Source organism: Corticium candelabrum, chromosome 21 (assembly GCF_963422355.1).
Source record: "Corticium candelabrum chromosome 21, ooCorCand1.1, whole genome shotgun sequence".
In the NCBI taxonomy this organism is placed as follows: domain Eukaryota; kingdom Metazoa; phylum Porifera; class Homoscleromorpha; order Homosclerophorida; family Plakinidae; genus Corticium; species Corticium candelabrum.
Genome location: NC_085105.1, coordinates 1435048 through 1447547, shown reverse-complemented (window position 1 = coordinate 1447547; position 12500 = coordinate 1435048). Strand labels below are relative to the sequence as shown.

The 12500-nt window shown below is 43.1% G+C and overlaps 4 protein-coding genes across 5 annotated transcripts in view; 3 read left to right on the top strand and 1 right to left on the bottom strand.

Moving 5' to 3' along the window:
- The window catches only part of LOC134196258 (nuclear cap-binding protein subunit 2-like), a 1827-nt gene extending 258 nt beyond the window's left edge, over positions 1-1569 (top strand). The window contains exons 2-4 of the mRNA XM_062665348.1: positions 1-71; positions 354-492; positions 1371-1569. The exon at positions 1-71 is cut by the window's left edge and continues 111 nt beyond it. Coding sequence (XP_062521332.1) covers positions 1-71; positions 354-492; positions 1371-1496 — 336 coding nt within the window. The 3' untranslated portion in view covers positions 1497-1569. The remainder of the gene's footprint in view (positions 72-353; positions 493-1370) is intronic.
- Positions 1570-1740: 171 nt separating this feature from the next.
- LOC134196256 (uncharacterized) lies at positions 1741-4302 on the top strand. Its single transcript, XM_062665345.1, has 3 exons — positions 1741-2708; positions 3708-3828; positions 3921-4302. The coding sequence occupies exons 1-3, from the start codon at positions 1945-1947 to the stop codon at positions 4185-4187; spliced, it is 1152 nt and encodes a 383-aa protein (XP_062521329.1). The 5' UTR covers positions 1741-1944; the 3' UTR covers positions 4188-4302.
- Positions 4303-4699: 397 nt separating this feature from the next.
- LOC134196257 (ribonuclease H2 subunit B-like) lies at positions 4700-9184 on the bottom strand. The gene is made up of 11 exons (XM_062665347.1): positions 9095-9184; positions 8946-9029; positions 8715-8822; positions 7769-7836; positions 7584-7698; positions 7467-7531; positions 6412-6523; positions 6259-6340; positions 5406-5454; positions 5163-5252; positions 4700-5008 (listed from the first exon to the last, which is right to left on the bottom strand). Exons 1-11 carry the CDS (start codon positions 9138-9140, stop codon positions 4913-4915), a joined length of 915 nt encoding a protein of 304 aa, XP_062521331.1. The 5' UTR covers positions 9141-9184; the 3' UTR covers positions 4700-4912.
- Positions 9185-9229: 45 nt separating this feature from the next.
- LOC134196573 (ribonuclease P protein subunit p38-like) lies at positions 9230-11769 on the top strand. 2 transcript variants are annotated; one of them, XM_062665742.1, is made up of 5 exons: positions 9230-9347; positions 9408-9458; positions 9683-9992; positions 10980-11407; positions 11466-11769. In XM_062665742.1, exons 1-4 carry the CDS (start codon positions 9250-9252, stop codon positions 11382-11384), a joined length of 864 nt encoding a protein of 287 aa, XP_062521726.1. In that variant the 5' UTR covers positions 9230-9249; the 3' UTR covers positions 11385-11407; positions 11466-11769. The 2 variants fall into 2 exon arrangements, with proteins under 2 accessions (XP_062521726.1, XP_062521725.1); XM_062665741.1 differs by having other exon boundaries at positions 10980-11769.
- The last annotated feature ends 731 nt before the right edge of the window (positions 11770-12500 follow it).

Here is a 12500-nt window from a genome sequence, read left to right as displayed (position 1 = left end):
GGAAACGTGAAAAAGATCATAATGGGTCTGGACAAAGTGAAGAGGACGCCGTGTGGATTCTGTTTTGTCGAGTAAGATGATTAATTAAGGCGTCTGAAAACGTATAGAGTGTGGACAATAGTTTGCCGCGCTTTTAGAGTGACAGAGTATGGGGAATTGGGTCGGGTCTGCATGTCAAGGAGTCTGTTGTTCCCGGATGTGTGTAGTTACATTGTGTAGTCACACACACACACACACACACACACACACACACACACACACACACACACACACACACACACACACACACAAACGAGACTCAAATGGTTGGATGTCAGTTAGTGTAAGAGTCTGAGTGTGTCGTCTTGCCCTAGATACTATGCTCGTGAGGATTCTGCCAATGCTATTCGTTACATCAATGGAACGAAACTCGATGATAGGATAGTTCGGACAGATTGGGATGTGGGCTTCAAAGAAGGCAGACAATACGGACGGGGGAAGAGTGGCGGCCAGGTATGTACATACATTTAACTACACATTACATCTAAATTGTATATCTGTATCCAGTGTGACATTTCACGTTTTCAAACTACGAGAATTTTAAATGTTATACAGAGCCATAGGAGCCGGTCCGGCCATGGCTGGAACACTTTAGAGTTAACCGTTACTAGAGGCCTATTTCAGGGTTGTAGGAACCGGTTCTGTTGGCCCAACCATTTTTTAAAAAGTATACTTTGGACAGTCGACGATTGCCCAAAACCTCCTGTTGAAAATGTAGGTGATTAAATAACTAATATATTTATAGTTGAAATGAAAGTAACCTACTAGTAGAGCATCTTGACAGTCATTGTTAGTAAACGAGAGTAATTATTCAAGAACTTTTTGTGCAATACATTAGGTAATCTAGTCTAGTATGCTGGAAGACTGCTTTTTGGCAGCTATCTTTGGACTACAGCCTCTTAGCGCGCGTTAGGCCAGACCACTTGATTTAATTAAATATATGCATGATTTGTTATGTGGTTATTGTGTGTGTGTTGTGTGTGTGTGTGTGTGTGTGTGTGTGTGTGTGTGTGTGTGTGTGTGTGTGTGTGTGTGTGTGTGTGTGTATCTATGCACACAAAAATGAAAGATTCCTACACTAAAATCTCCCAGATTAATTCTCACAGAAATCCCCATCTGTACTGTAGTACCACGATGACTATAGTTGCATCCCTATATTCTTGTAAACATTATTTTATGCATGGAAGCTTGGAGCTTGTTTATGTAAGCTAATCATCAAACCAACAGGTGATCACATTTTCATCTACTCAGACACATTGGCACTCCCTAAATGGTTCCAACATGAAACACATGAACTCAACCACACAACCATACTTACACTCTGTTGTTAGGTACGAGACGAATACAGGCAAGGCTACGATGATGGCAGAGGAGGTTTTGGTAAAGTATTTGAGAGACAGATGGTAGCATCAGGAATGTTACCAGTGCCCAGCGGTGACACAGAAAGCGGTCTCTAGCTATTACATTCATACAGTTTAGTGAAATATATCTGCACTCTTAGTTAACGGCCACTTTGGTGTCTCTCTGGGGCAGCACTGGCGTCAACCAGGCGACTGGGGAGGAGCGCACGTGGTACTCGCATCTGTGCGCTTGCGTCACTCCCCGAACGGCTTGTGACATCATATTGCATGTCTCACAATTCACGCGCTCATTCTCCGCGTGCTCATTCTCCGCGTGCTCGTTCTCCGCGTGCTCGTTCTCTGCGTGCTCGTTCTCAGCGTGCTCGTTCTCAGCGTGCTCGTTCTCAGCGTGCTCGTTCTCCTCGTTTCTTGCGGTTACTCCGACCCGCTCGTTGCGCCGCCCTCGCACGTGACATAACAACCAGCGCGTGCGCACGACAGCAAACTAGTAAGACAGGGTTTGATACGATGGTCAGATACATGGTCGTTGCTCAGTTAGAAGACAATGGTTGCGAGCGGTGAGAAGCTATTGAAGGACATGAATCAAGTGTCGGCCCTCGTTTCAACGCCCGAGCCTTCCACACTCCTCACTCATCAAACCGCAGCTAACGAGGAGAGGAAAAAGAAAGGCGCGTTCCAAATCACTGACGTGAGACAGGGCCAAGAGGCTACCGACATCAGCTTCGATACGACCATCCTCGAGGAGGATGACGACGACGACGATTTGGTGAATGAATTGGAAGCCGCTGGTGGAGAAGGTGTGTCAGTCATCGCTCAGTCAAGCGAGCCGGTGCTCACACATGGCGCGCAAAACGAGCTAAACGACCCAGATGCGAAGTCTCAACGATTCCGCGTCGTTAAGCTGCAAGGCAATCTCGTGAACGACGAGAGAGGACGATGGCGTTGCCACGACGCCGGTGTCGACGTTCTCGAGCGAAACGCGAGCAACGGGTCGTCCTCTGCGGAGTCAAGCTGCGTGACTGGAGAGCAGAGTCCTGTAGGTGTCCGACGACACGACGCGCCAACGTCGAGTCCGTCGCTCGGAGCGTTGGTGACCTCGACGCCGACGACCGGGGGATTGACGGTTGCGCGCGGACATGGCAGCGAAGTCTGCGCGCGATATCGGGACGATGCGTTGACTTGTAGTGTAGTGAAAGACGATGTGTCCGAGGTGTGTACTCTATCGCGGCAAACGTCGGTCGAGATGGGTTGCGACAGCGGAGCGACGTCGCCTGAAATGCAGCGCAATGCGGATTCAAGTTCGCATCGGTGAGTGAGTGGGCAGTTGTCGTCGAAAGTGTGTTGTGACGTCGATGATGATAATAGCGAAATATTTGGCATACATGTCATTCATGCCGAGTGTACAGTACGATACACGTGTACGTATGTGTGTACACGTGGAGTGTACGTATTTATTCGCTCGATTCCACGGCTATTCACACCTAAAATTCCAGAGTTGTGGTCATGCATGTGTGTATGAATGACAAGTAAGTGGAGTTCATATTTCACACATGTTGTACATGTATTGCTACATATATGTACGTCACTGGGGTCACGTTGCCAACATGTCCTGCCTGGTAATTTACACACAAAAAGTCACTGTAATCTTGAATAATTCAGTAATGATGACGTAATTGCTTAGTCTGTTGTTAGTTGCAGTTTCTATGAATAACTCATCATCACATGTCATGGTGACAAGTGTTGACCCTTGTGACTATGTTTGATGAGTTATTGTTACATGCAGTGTATTGGACCTATATGGGTGTATGGGAATTCCTTTGATTAGGCAAGTTATTCAGGCAGGGGGCAGTCATTGTACTGTGATTGTACAGTATTGTAATGCAGTAGGATGTTAGATTGAGAGACAGTGGATTAGACTGTGATACGTCTGAGTTAGATGGTCCCAACAGAATGACCTGTAGAGAAGACTGGGTGTGGTGGTTACACTTGAATATACATTACAGCAAATGGCTTGTGTGTGTGTGTGTGTGTGTGTGTGTGTGTGTGTGTGTGTGTGTGTGTCATTTTTAGTATTTGATTTGTGATCATTTAAAGCATGAACGTGAACTCCATTGTGTAGTTTTATGCATGGTTGTAATGTTTTAATACTCTAGTTGAATTTCGTATATCAAACTGACATTTAGCATCAATGCCATGCCAGTAGTAATGCCTTGTCTTCAAGAGTCACTTGACTAGTAGCGCATGCGCACACACACAGACACAGACACATCTGTATATCATGTATATTCAATACACGTTTGTTGTAAGGTCATTGCAAGAAGCAGCCGTTTCAACTGAATGGGTGACTGCAGCAGAGCACGTGCCCGAGAGTTCTCGAGATCATCCAATTTGCAACGAACATGGACACCCGAAATGGATTGGTTTTATGGTATGTTTTATATCTCTTTACCTTTACTAGAGAGGACACACATGCGCGCACGCACACACACACACACACACACTTATAATATTCCTCCTCAGGGTGAATTCGAAACTTTGCTCAGCAAGTACGTGACACGACAGACAGGAGAACTCGAAGGCAAGAACCGCGAGCTCGAGAAACAGATCACTGAGCTCCAAGGTAAACTAAAGTCATTACAGGACGATAACAAGGAGCTTCAAGAAACTAACAGTTCGTTGCAACAGCAGCAGGCTTCGCTACAACAAGAGTATAGTAACTTACAAGAAGAGAACACTACGTTACATCAAGAGTTGGGGTCGATGAGAGGGAGGGATCCGGTACAGTGACAGTTTTTTCCTTCAGTATGGAGATAAGAGTTACGAATGGTATTGCAATTACGCTAGTGCTAGTGTAGCACCATACGTTATTTATCTACGAGTTGAATAGTTGGTGCTGACAGCATTGGTCGTTTCCTGTGTGAGGCGGGGCGTCGCTTAGATCACGTGCACAACTCGTCACGTGCGCATGTAACGCGCGCGTACACGCGTGGGCTGTGCCATTAGGACACGTAGCCGTTTGACAAAAGATGCCTGCGAAACAAAGGATGCGTTTACAAAGCCAGAAACACAGTCAGAACGTAACGATGAGAGGCAGCGTGCCTAAAACTCAGGTCAGTAGAATCGGGTCCCCATTCGAGGGACATCTGGTTGACACCCGGTTTTTCTCCACTAGAAACCGCAAGAGGACAAAGCACCGGTAGGACCGATACTTCTCGGCATTTTCATCTTCGTTGTCTGTGGATCAGGTGGGTTGCGACTTCCAACGCGACGTAGTAAGCAACCCAATGTGTCTTTGTGTTTCAGCAATTTTCCAGATCATTCAGAGTATCCGCATGGGCTATTAGTATACGGACGCATGCGCGTCGTGTACGACGAGCCGAGCATAAGAAGATCAAGTTTAATTACGGGAGAAACAGGATAGTGTACAGACTGGCTGCGCATGCGTGTATCGCATTGCTCTGTTCATTGTCTTTGAGTCAATAAATGTATTAGAGTATGTCTGATGGATTTGGCTATGTTTTACCCTTGCGATGGAAGAACGACGAGATGCTCTTCATACCCGTCTTGTCCACTTTATTGAGTGACCTTTGCGCTACGGTCACCTTCACCTGCAAGAGTTAAATTGTTACAGACATCAAACACACTGAACGAAATGATAAGCGTGAGGCGAGGTTGGGGTAGGGTGGGTGGGATGGTGAGAGTGATAGTCGAAGTGGCTATCTATTTAGAGAGTAAGACCGAATGCAAACGTTGCTGTGGTACCTTCTTTACTGGCTCTTCGTGTGTTGCTGTGTTTCCCTTTGTGTAGTCTTCGATACACTCTGTTGTCACGTGATCGTCTAACTTTGTTTTCTGTTGAGTAAATAATGCAGGATTAGGATGACTATTCTGTATATATCAAATAGGTCACAATGTGTGTGTGTGTGTGTGTGTGTGTGTGTGTGTGTGTGTGTGTGTGTGTGTGTGTGTGTGTGTGTGTGACACTAGTACACAGTAAGGCAGCACCTTTGGCTCCGGTTCTGTCGCTTCTGGAGTTTCCACTTCGAATACGGTGCTATAGTCAACAACAGGCAGACGTTGAGAAGCAAAACTGAAAGTTTAATTAAAATGCAACAATTGTATACGAAACACGGATATCAGGTGACTGCAAATTGTAAACATGAGCTCAATAGTTTTCTCAATTTACCGTGATTTGCTCTCTGGTCGTGAGAGGATGTAATGACATGTTCCATCACCTAAGTTGATTAAATGTCGGTGCACCTGACTATCATCTGATGTCTACTGTTGGATGTGCTAACACTGTTGGCTGCTGCATGCGCAAGCAACCAGCGAGTACAAGAAAAGTGTATTTAAGTCACAACCTTGTACATCAGTGGACATTTGGCTGCAGCTGTTGCATCATAATGAGTATGCATCCCTCCAATACAATAGTCTAGTGTATTGTGAGATGCATCCCTCCAATATAATAGTCTAGTGTATTATGAGGTGCATCCCTCCAATACAATAGTCTAGTGTATTGTGAGATGCATCCCTCCAATACAATAGTCTAGTGTACTGTGAGATGCATCCCTCCAATACAATAGTCTAGTGTATTGTGAGATGCATCCTTCTAATACAATAGTCTCGCATTGTGAGATGCAGCCCTCCAATACAATAGTCTAGTGTATTGTGAGATGTATCCCTCCAATATAATAGTCTAGTGTATTGTGAGATGCATCCCTCTAAATGTATTGTGAGATGCATCTCTCTAATACAATAGTCTAATGTATTGTGAGATGTATCCCTCCAATATAATAGTCTAGTGTATTGAGACACACTGTCACAGACAGCTAGACAGACAGACAGACGGCTGCATTACCTGTAGACTTCGTGTAGCCTTCTCACCCAGAATTCATTGAGGTATTCAGAAATAATGCCCACAGCATAGCGAACGTAGTCACCTGAAAAAGAAAGATGCCACTAATATGACTACTATAATGTCTAATGAAGCCGCATCATCATGTTTACTCACTCTGTGTTTGTGTTGTTGCGGTGCGTTTGCTTTGGACAAACATTGCTGCTTTGGCAACTGATCCAACGTTTACGTGTGCCATTTCCTTCAGTTTGGCCACGAGTTGGTCTACCTAAAAATGATTTACACTTGAAATCAGCAAACAAGGACAGAAAACAGACAGACAGATTATTATATTTGAACTCTTACTCTACCAATAACAATCGCTAACTTTACGTATGCATAACAATAACAGTCAATGAACAAAATGTTGAACGTCTTTATCGTATAGAAAGTCATCAAAATTGCACTTAGACAACTTTGACAACTTTTTAAAAATCACACGAGAGTTGCAAGACTGTACAACTACAGGCAGTTGCTTTCTCCATCTATCTCTAAAGTCTGTTTCGCTGCTTTTCCATTTGCGTCTTTTGAAATTTTGGAGATCTTATCGAGATAGTCTTCAGCCATAGGGCCCCAAAAGCCAAAGTGTTCAAAAACCAGTGGAATACATGTTGTATCAGATCCTGCTATAGACTGCTGTTGACCATATTTTGTCATTTTGCGTTTTTCTCTCAACTCAACTGCATAACCTGATAGACAGACGGACTGGCAGATGAACAGACAGACAGACAGATGAAATATACAGTCTCTGTATGAAATATAAAGATTTGACAGACAGACAGATGGACAGGCAGATGAACATACAGACATACAGACAGATGGACAGACAAACAGACAGACAGATGGACAGACAGACAGACAGACACATAGACAGACAAACAGACAGATATACTTCACAGTAACTTCGATGCATCATACATTTTAACAAACAACTTCACTCAACGACAGCTAATGTCACTAGACAAACAATCGCACAACAAAATGATCCAATAGGACGATGTACGTCTCGAGCTTGTGATTTAGAACAAGCTAGACAGCCGACCACATGATTAATAGATAAACAATAAGAGAACAAGAGCATTGATATTAACAAAACTCAGAACACAACAGCAACCATCACACACACACACACACACACACACACACACACACACACACACACACCAACAGACCTTTTTCTGAAGCCACACGAGTGTCTTCGTTTCATTCAATCTATACACCTTCATGTCGACCGCATCTACGACAAGCGAGTGCAACAATTCTATGATTACCCAACAACAAACGTTTACCTCTGACGTCACAGACGTGGGCAAGCTGTGCGGTCCCTTCAACGTCGCACAAACAGCCGGACGACGGAAAGTCGTCGCATGACATTATGTTGTCAAGCGTCGTAAAGTGCTTCTTCTGTCACACAAAAGTGTCCATCACGCGTTTGGATGAAAAAGGTTGAATAGAAACGGATGTTTGTACTGACCGACTTTTCGAGATACGGGAGAATGAGAAAGACGGGATCGATGGGCGTTGCCAGATGCAAACTACCATCTGATGCCAAAATAAGGTAAACAACATGGCAACACAGACGACTAGTGTCGGTCAGAGAAGCACATGGCATTACATAGAGAATTGCTTTGCTAGAATATTAATATTAACAAATTTCTTTAAATAGTAGCCCGTAGGTTAATATTAATTTATATACACAAATGCCTGTTAGGACATTAATATTAACAAAGCTTCTTGAATAGTAACCCATAATTTAATATTAATTGATATACAGAAATGCCTGTTAGAATATTAATATTAACAAATTTCCTTCAATAGTAACCTGTGGGTTAATATCAATTCATATTAACGTGCTTGTTAAAACATTAATATTAAATTATTTCCTTAGATAGTAACCCATAAGTTAATATTAATTCAAATTGAGATATGCTATGTTAGAACATTAATATTAACATTTTTCTTTATCTAGTAATTTATGGGTAATATTAATTAATATTAAAAATTCCTGTTAAAATATTAATATTAACAATTTACATATTTCCTTAAATAGTAATCTGTGGGTTAATATTAATTTATATTGAGAAATGCCCGTTAGAACATTAATATTAACAAATTTCCTTCAATAGTAACCCGTGGGTAAATATTAATTCAAACTGACCAGATGCATGATGGGTTACTATTTGAGCAGAGTTACCATTTTCATAAGTTTCTTTGGTACATAAACAGATATCCCTTTACAAAATTCCGAATCCACCAACTTGGTCACCCAAACTGATTACGGCAACAAAGCAACTAAAATATAGAGTGTGACACATCCACTACGATCTATTCCCAGCCAACTAGTATTCTTCAAATACTATCTCACACAATTTGATATCAATATTAATTAATTAATTAAAATTATTTTCCGCGTTGCAAACCTTTTTGGACTGAGTTGTTGATCAACCACGATTTCGGCGGGTCGTCGTATTTCAGCACTTCTTGTATTCTTCTTCCACCGTTCGTGAGCAGAAACCGAGCGCCCGACCCTACAACAACGACCACGTGGTAAACCGCGTGGTCCCTAAACCACGTGACCCGGCCAGTCATCCCGCCGTCGAGCATCCAGAACGTCGCGAATTTCACTATTTCGATTGATGTAATGAATTTACCTTTCTTTGGATGCCGTAGCGTCACGAATGTCGCATCACTTCGACCGCAGTCGGTCGTACGCTCGACGTGTTGCAATTCAGACGCTGAAAAAATTAAATTAAATAAGAAAACAAGCAAATTCGAGTAGACAGAGCGAGTTTCAACTCACTCGGCCCGATAAGCACCCACTGGCGTCGTTCTCGAGCTTTTGACATGCCCCAGTGCGCGCGCTACAATTGCTATCGAGCTTTTGACATGCCCCAGTGCGCGTGCTACAATTGTAAACTTCCCGTATGTTATCAGGCTACCCACGTGCGTTGAAGTATGGCAAAGTCCGTTTTCGGTAGAAAAGCTGGGGCTCTGCGTCAAAAGCCGTCAGTCACAGTTAAAACGATGCTGGAATCTCCTTTCCAACCTACCTGGTATGGAATGTAGCATAGACTAATAGATATCAATGACACTGAACTTGTATGACATTTCAGGCCGCACATTTCTTCGGATGTTGAAGAAGAGATACTTGGAAGGCTAGTCAGGTGTAAAACTAAAGTGTCATGAAATTTAAAATTTAACAAATTAATTACATTAAATAAATTAAATTAATTAAAATTGTAAGTTAATTAATTGCGAGTAAAAATACAAACGAATTAAATGAATTAAGGCTAATCAGGTGTAGAACTAAAGTCATAAAAAATTTAAAAATTTATTTAAAATGTTTGAATGTACGTTTAATTAACAGTTACGTTATTGTCATTTCTAGTTGTTTTCAATCACTGCCCCCTTATCCTTCTAACAAGAAAAATTCAAAGAAAGTTGAGCAAGATGTCTCGATTGTTGTGCCCACATGGCGACGTGATATTGTTGTTGGAATCAATGAGGTGACTCGATCATTGGAGAGAGATGAGCTGATGCTGGTTATTGTGGATAAGAGTGTGAGGCCGGTGCTTCTGCTGGAGCATCTTGTACCTCTGGCTTCTCACCGACGTTGTTATGCGGTCGCCTTGAACAGACTTGGTGAGATGATTGGTCGTCTTCTTGCAGTGAAGAGAGTGTCGGCTCTTGGGTTTAAGGTTTGTGTGTGTGTGTGTGTGTGTGTGTGTGTGTGTGTGTGTGTGGTGTGTGTGTGTGTGTGTGTGTGTGTGTGCATGTGTTGTGTGTGTGTGTGTGTGTGTGTGTGTGTGTGTGTGTGTGTGTGTGTGTGTGTGTGGTGTGTGTGCATGTGGTGTGTGTGTGTGTGTGTGTGTGTGTGTGTGTGTGGTGTGTGTGTGTGTGTTGTGTGTGTGTGTTGTGTTGTGTGTGTGTGTGTGTGTGTGTGCATGTGTTGTGTGTGTGTGTGTGTGTGTGTGTGTGTGTGTGTGTGTGTGTGTGTGTGTGGTGTGTGCATGTGGTGTGTGTGTGTGTGTGTGTGTGTGTGTGTGTGTGTGTGTGTGTGTGTGTGTGTGTGTGTGTGTGTGTGTGTGTGTGTGTGTGTGTGTGTGGACTTGGTGATGTCAGAAATGCACAATTTGCAGTACATTGTCTAATTGCATGATGTTACATTTGAGTCAAACACTAAAATTTGTATCAGGGGCATAAGAAGCAGATAACCAGTCCAGCCTAGCGTGCGCTAAAGAGGGGATGATGCAACGCACTTTAGGTGTGCATCCAAAGTGCCATGAGTATAAATTTAAAAAACCGGTCTAGCAATGGCTGGCCTGGTTGTATTGGACTGTACACTATGCTCATGTATTTTGTGACATATAAAATTTCTATAATTAATTTTTTTAGATGTCATGCAAAACTTGAAAAATATCGTGCCCTTGACATGTCTACTTTGTGTTCAGTTTACTAGGCAAGAAGTACAAGTGATACCATGGTCACGTGACATGTATACTAGGCGTGACTGATATTAACCGGAAGTAACTTATTACACAGTGTAATACACCATCTGATTGCACATCACGTGACTGGTTGCACATCACGTGCTAGGGATACTTGACGTTCTAGACAGAACGACAGACTCTAGGAACGGTTCTGTGTGACACTCTTGTTGATATTTCATGTACTTTTGTGCATAGAAATCAGACAAAGTAAAGGGAGAATTTGATGACGTCATGGCATACATCAAGTCAACGACCACCCCCGACCTTCCACAAACACCAAATTCTGATACACAAACTGCATTGTCGTTACCACACAAAGACACTACAGAACCTTCGAATACAAAGCAAACATCGACTACGACACCACAAGAGCAATCCTCGTCACAGGAAGAAATGGAGACTTTAACACACGATACGCATGCGCAATCAGTGCCATCTCTGCCACAAACGATTACCTCCGAGTCACGGAAAAGACACTTGGAACAAGGTGTGTCATCACGTGTAGACATCCCGTATGTTAAGGCAAAGATCAAGCGAGTCGAATCGGCGAGTGACACAAAACCAAGTAGTTCCCGGATACTTTCTTTGAACAAATTGTAGTTTGATAAAGCACGCTAAATGGAGTGAGTTCGAACCACAAAATATTAAGGACACAATTCAAGTCGACGTTTGTTATCATAGACGGTCCAGATTCCAAACCATTGGACTGCTGAACTGGTTGGGTGTGTGACAAGCGAAGAACAGAAACTGGGTGTAGTAGGAAATTGGGTACGCGGGTATTAGGTACGACGGAAGAGACCAATGAAAGGCACATTGTGCAATTCGATGCGGCAGTTTCTGAAACCAGAATCATACGTTTGCCTATGTATATGCCTCGTTGATCTGTCAGTCTATGTATCTGTCTGTGTGTTTGTCTGTCTATGTATCTGTATCTGTATATGTGTCTGTCTGTCTGTCTATGTATCTGTCTGTCTGTCTATGTATATGTCTGTCTGTCTATGTATGTCTGTCTGTCTATGTATATGTCTGTCTGTCTGTCTGTCTGTCCATGTGTCTGTCTGTCTATGTATATGTCTGTCTGTCTGTCTGCCCATGTGTCCGTCTGTCTATATATGTCTGTCTATGTATATGTCTGTCTGTCTGTCTGTCCATGTGTCTGTCTGTCTATTTATATGTCTGTCTGTCTGTCTGTCCATGTGTCTGTCTGCCTATGTATATGTCTGTCTGTCTGTCTGTCCATGTGTCTGTCTGTCTGTATGTTCATCTGTTGTCTGTGTCTGTGTGTCTGTCTATGTATATGTCTGACTGTCTGTATGTCCATCTGTTGTCTGTGTCTCTGTCTGTCTGTCCATGTATCTGTCCACGTGTCTGTCTGTCCATGTGTCTGTCTGTCTATGTATCGGTCCATGTGTCTGTGTGTCTGTGTCTGTCCATGTGTCTCTCTGTTGTCTGTGTCTGTCTGTCTATGTATCTGTCCATGTGTCTGTCTGTGTCTGTCCATGTGTCTGTGTGTCTATGTCTCTGTCCATGTGTCTGTCTGTCTGTGTCTGTCCATGTGTCTCTCTGTTGTCTGTGTTTATCTGTCTATGTGTCTGTCTGTGTCTGTCCATGTGTCTCTCTGTTGTCTGTGTCTGTCTGTTTATGTATCTGTCCATGTGTCTGTCTGTGTCTGTCCATGTGTCTGTGTGTCTATGTATCTGTCCATGTGTCTGTCTG

Coding starts and splice junctions, on each gene's coding strand:
- LOC134196257 (XM_062665347.1), bottom strand. CDS start 9,140: ATGTCAAAAGCTCGAGAACGACGCCAGTGGGTGCTTATCGGGCCGA. Junction 9,030..9,094: donor GTGGGTGCTTATCGGGCCGA/GTGAGTTGAAAC, acceptor TAATTTTTTCAG/CGTCTGAATTGCAACACGTC. Junction 7,699..7,768: donor TCCCGTATCTCGAAAAGTCG/GTCAGTACAAAC, acceptor TTTGTGTGACAG/AAGAAGCACTTTACGACGCT.
- LOC134196256 (XM_062665345.1), top strand. CDS start 1,945: ATGGTTGCGAGCGGTGAGAAGCTATTGAAGGACATGAATCAAGTGTCG. Junction 2,709..3,707: donor GCGGATTCAAGTTCGCATCG/GTGAGTGAGTGG, acceptor GTTTGTTGTAAG/GTCATTGCAAGAAGCAGCCG. Junction 3,829..3,920: donor CGAAATGGATTGGTTTTATG/GTATGTTTTATA, acceptor ATTCCTCCTCAG/GGTGAATTCGAAACTTTGCT.
- LOC134196573 (XM_062665742.1), top strand. CDS start 9,250: ATGGCAAAGTCCGTTTTCGGTAGAAAAGCTGGGGCTCTGCGTCAAAAG. Junction 9,459..9,682: donor ATACTTGGAAGGCTAGTCAG/GTGTAAAACTAA, acceptor TGTCATTTCTAG/TTGTTTTCAATCACTGCCCC. Junction 9,993..10,979: donor TGTCGGCTCTTGGGTTTAAG/GTTTGTGTGTGT, acceptor TTTTGTGCATAG/AAATCAGACAAAGTAAAGGG.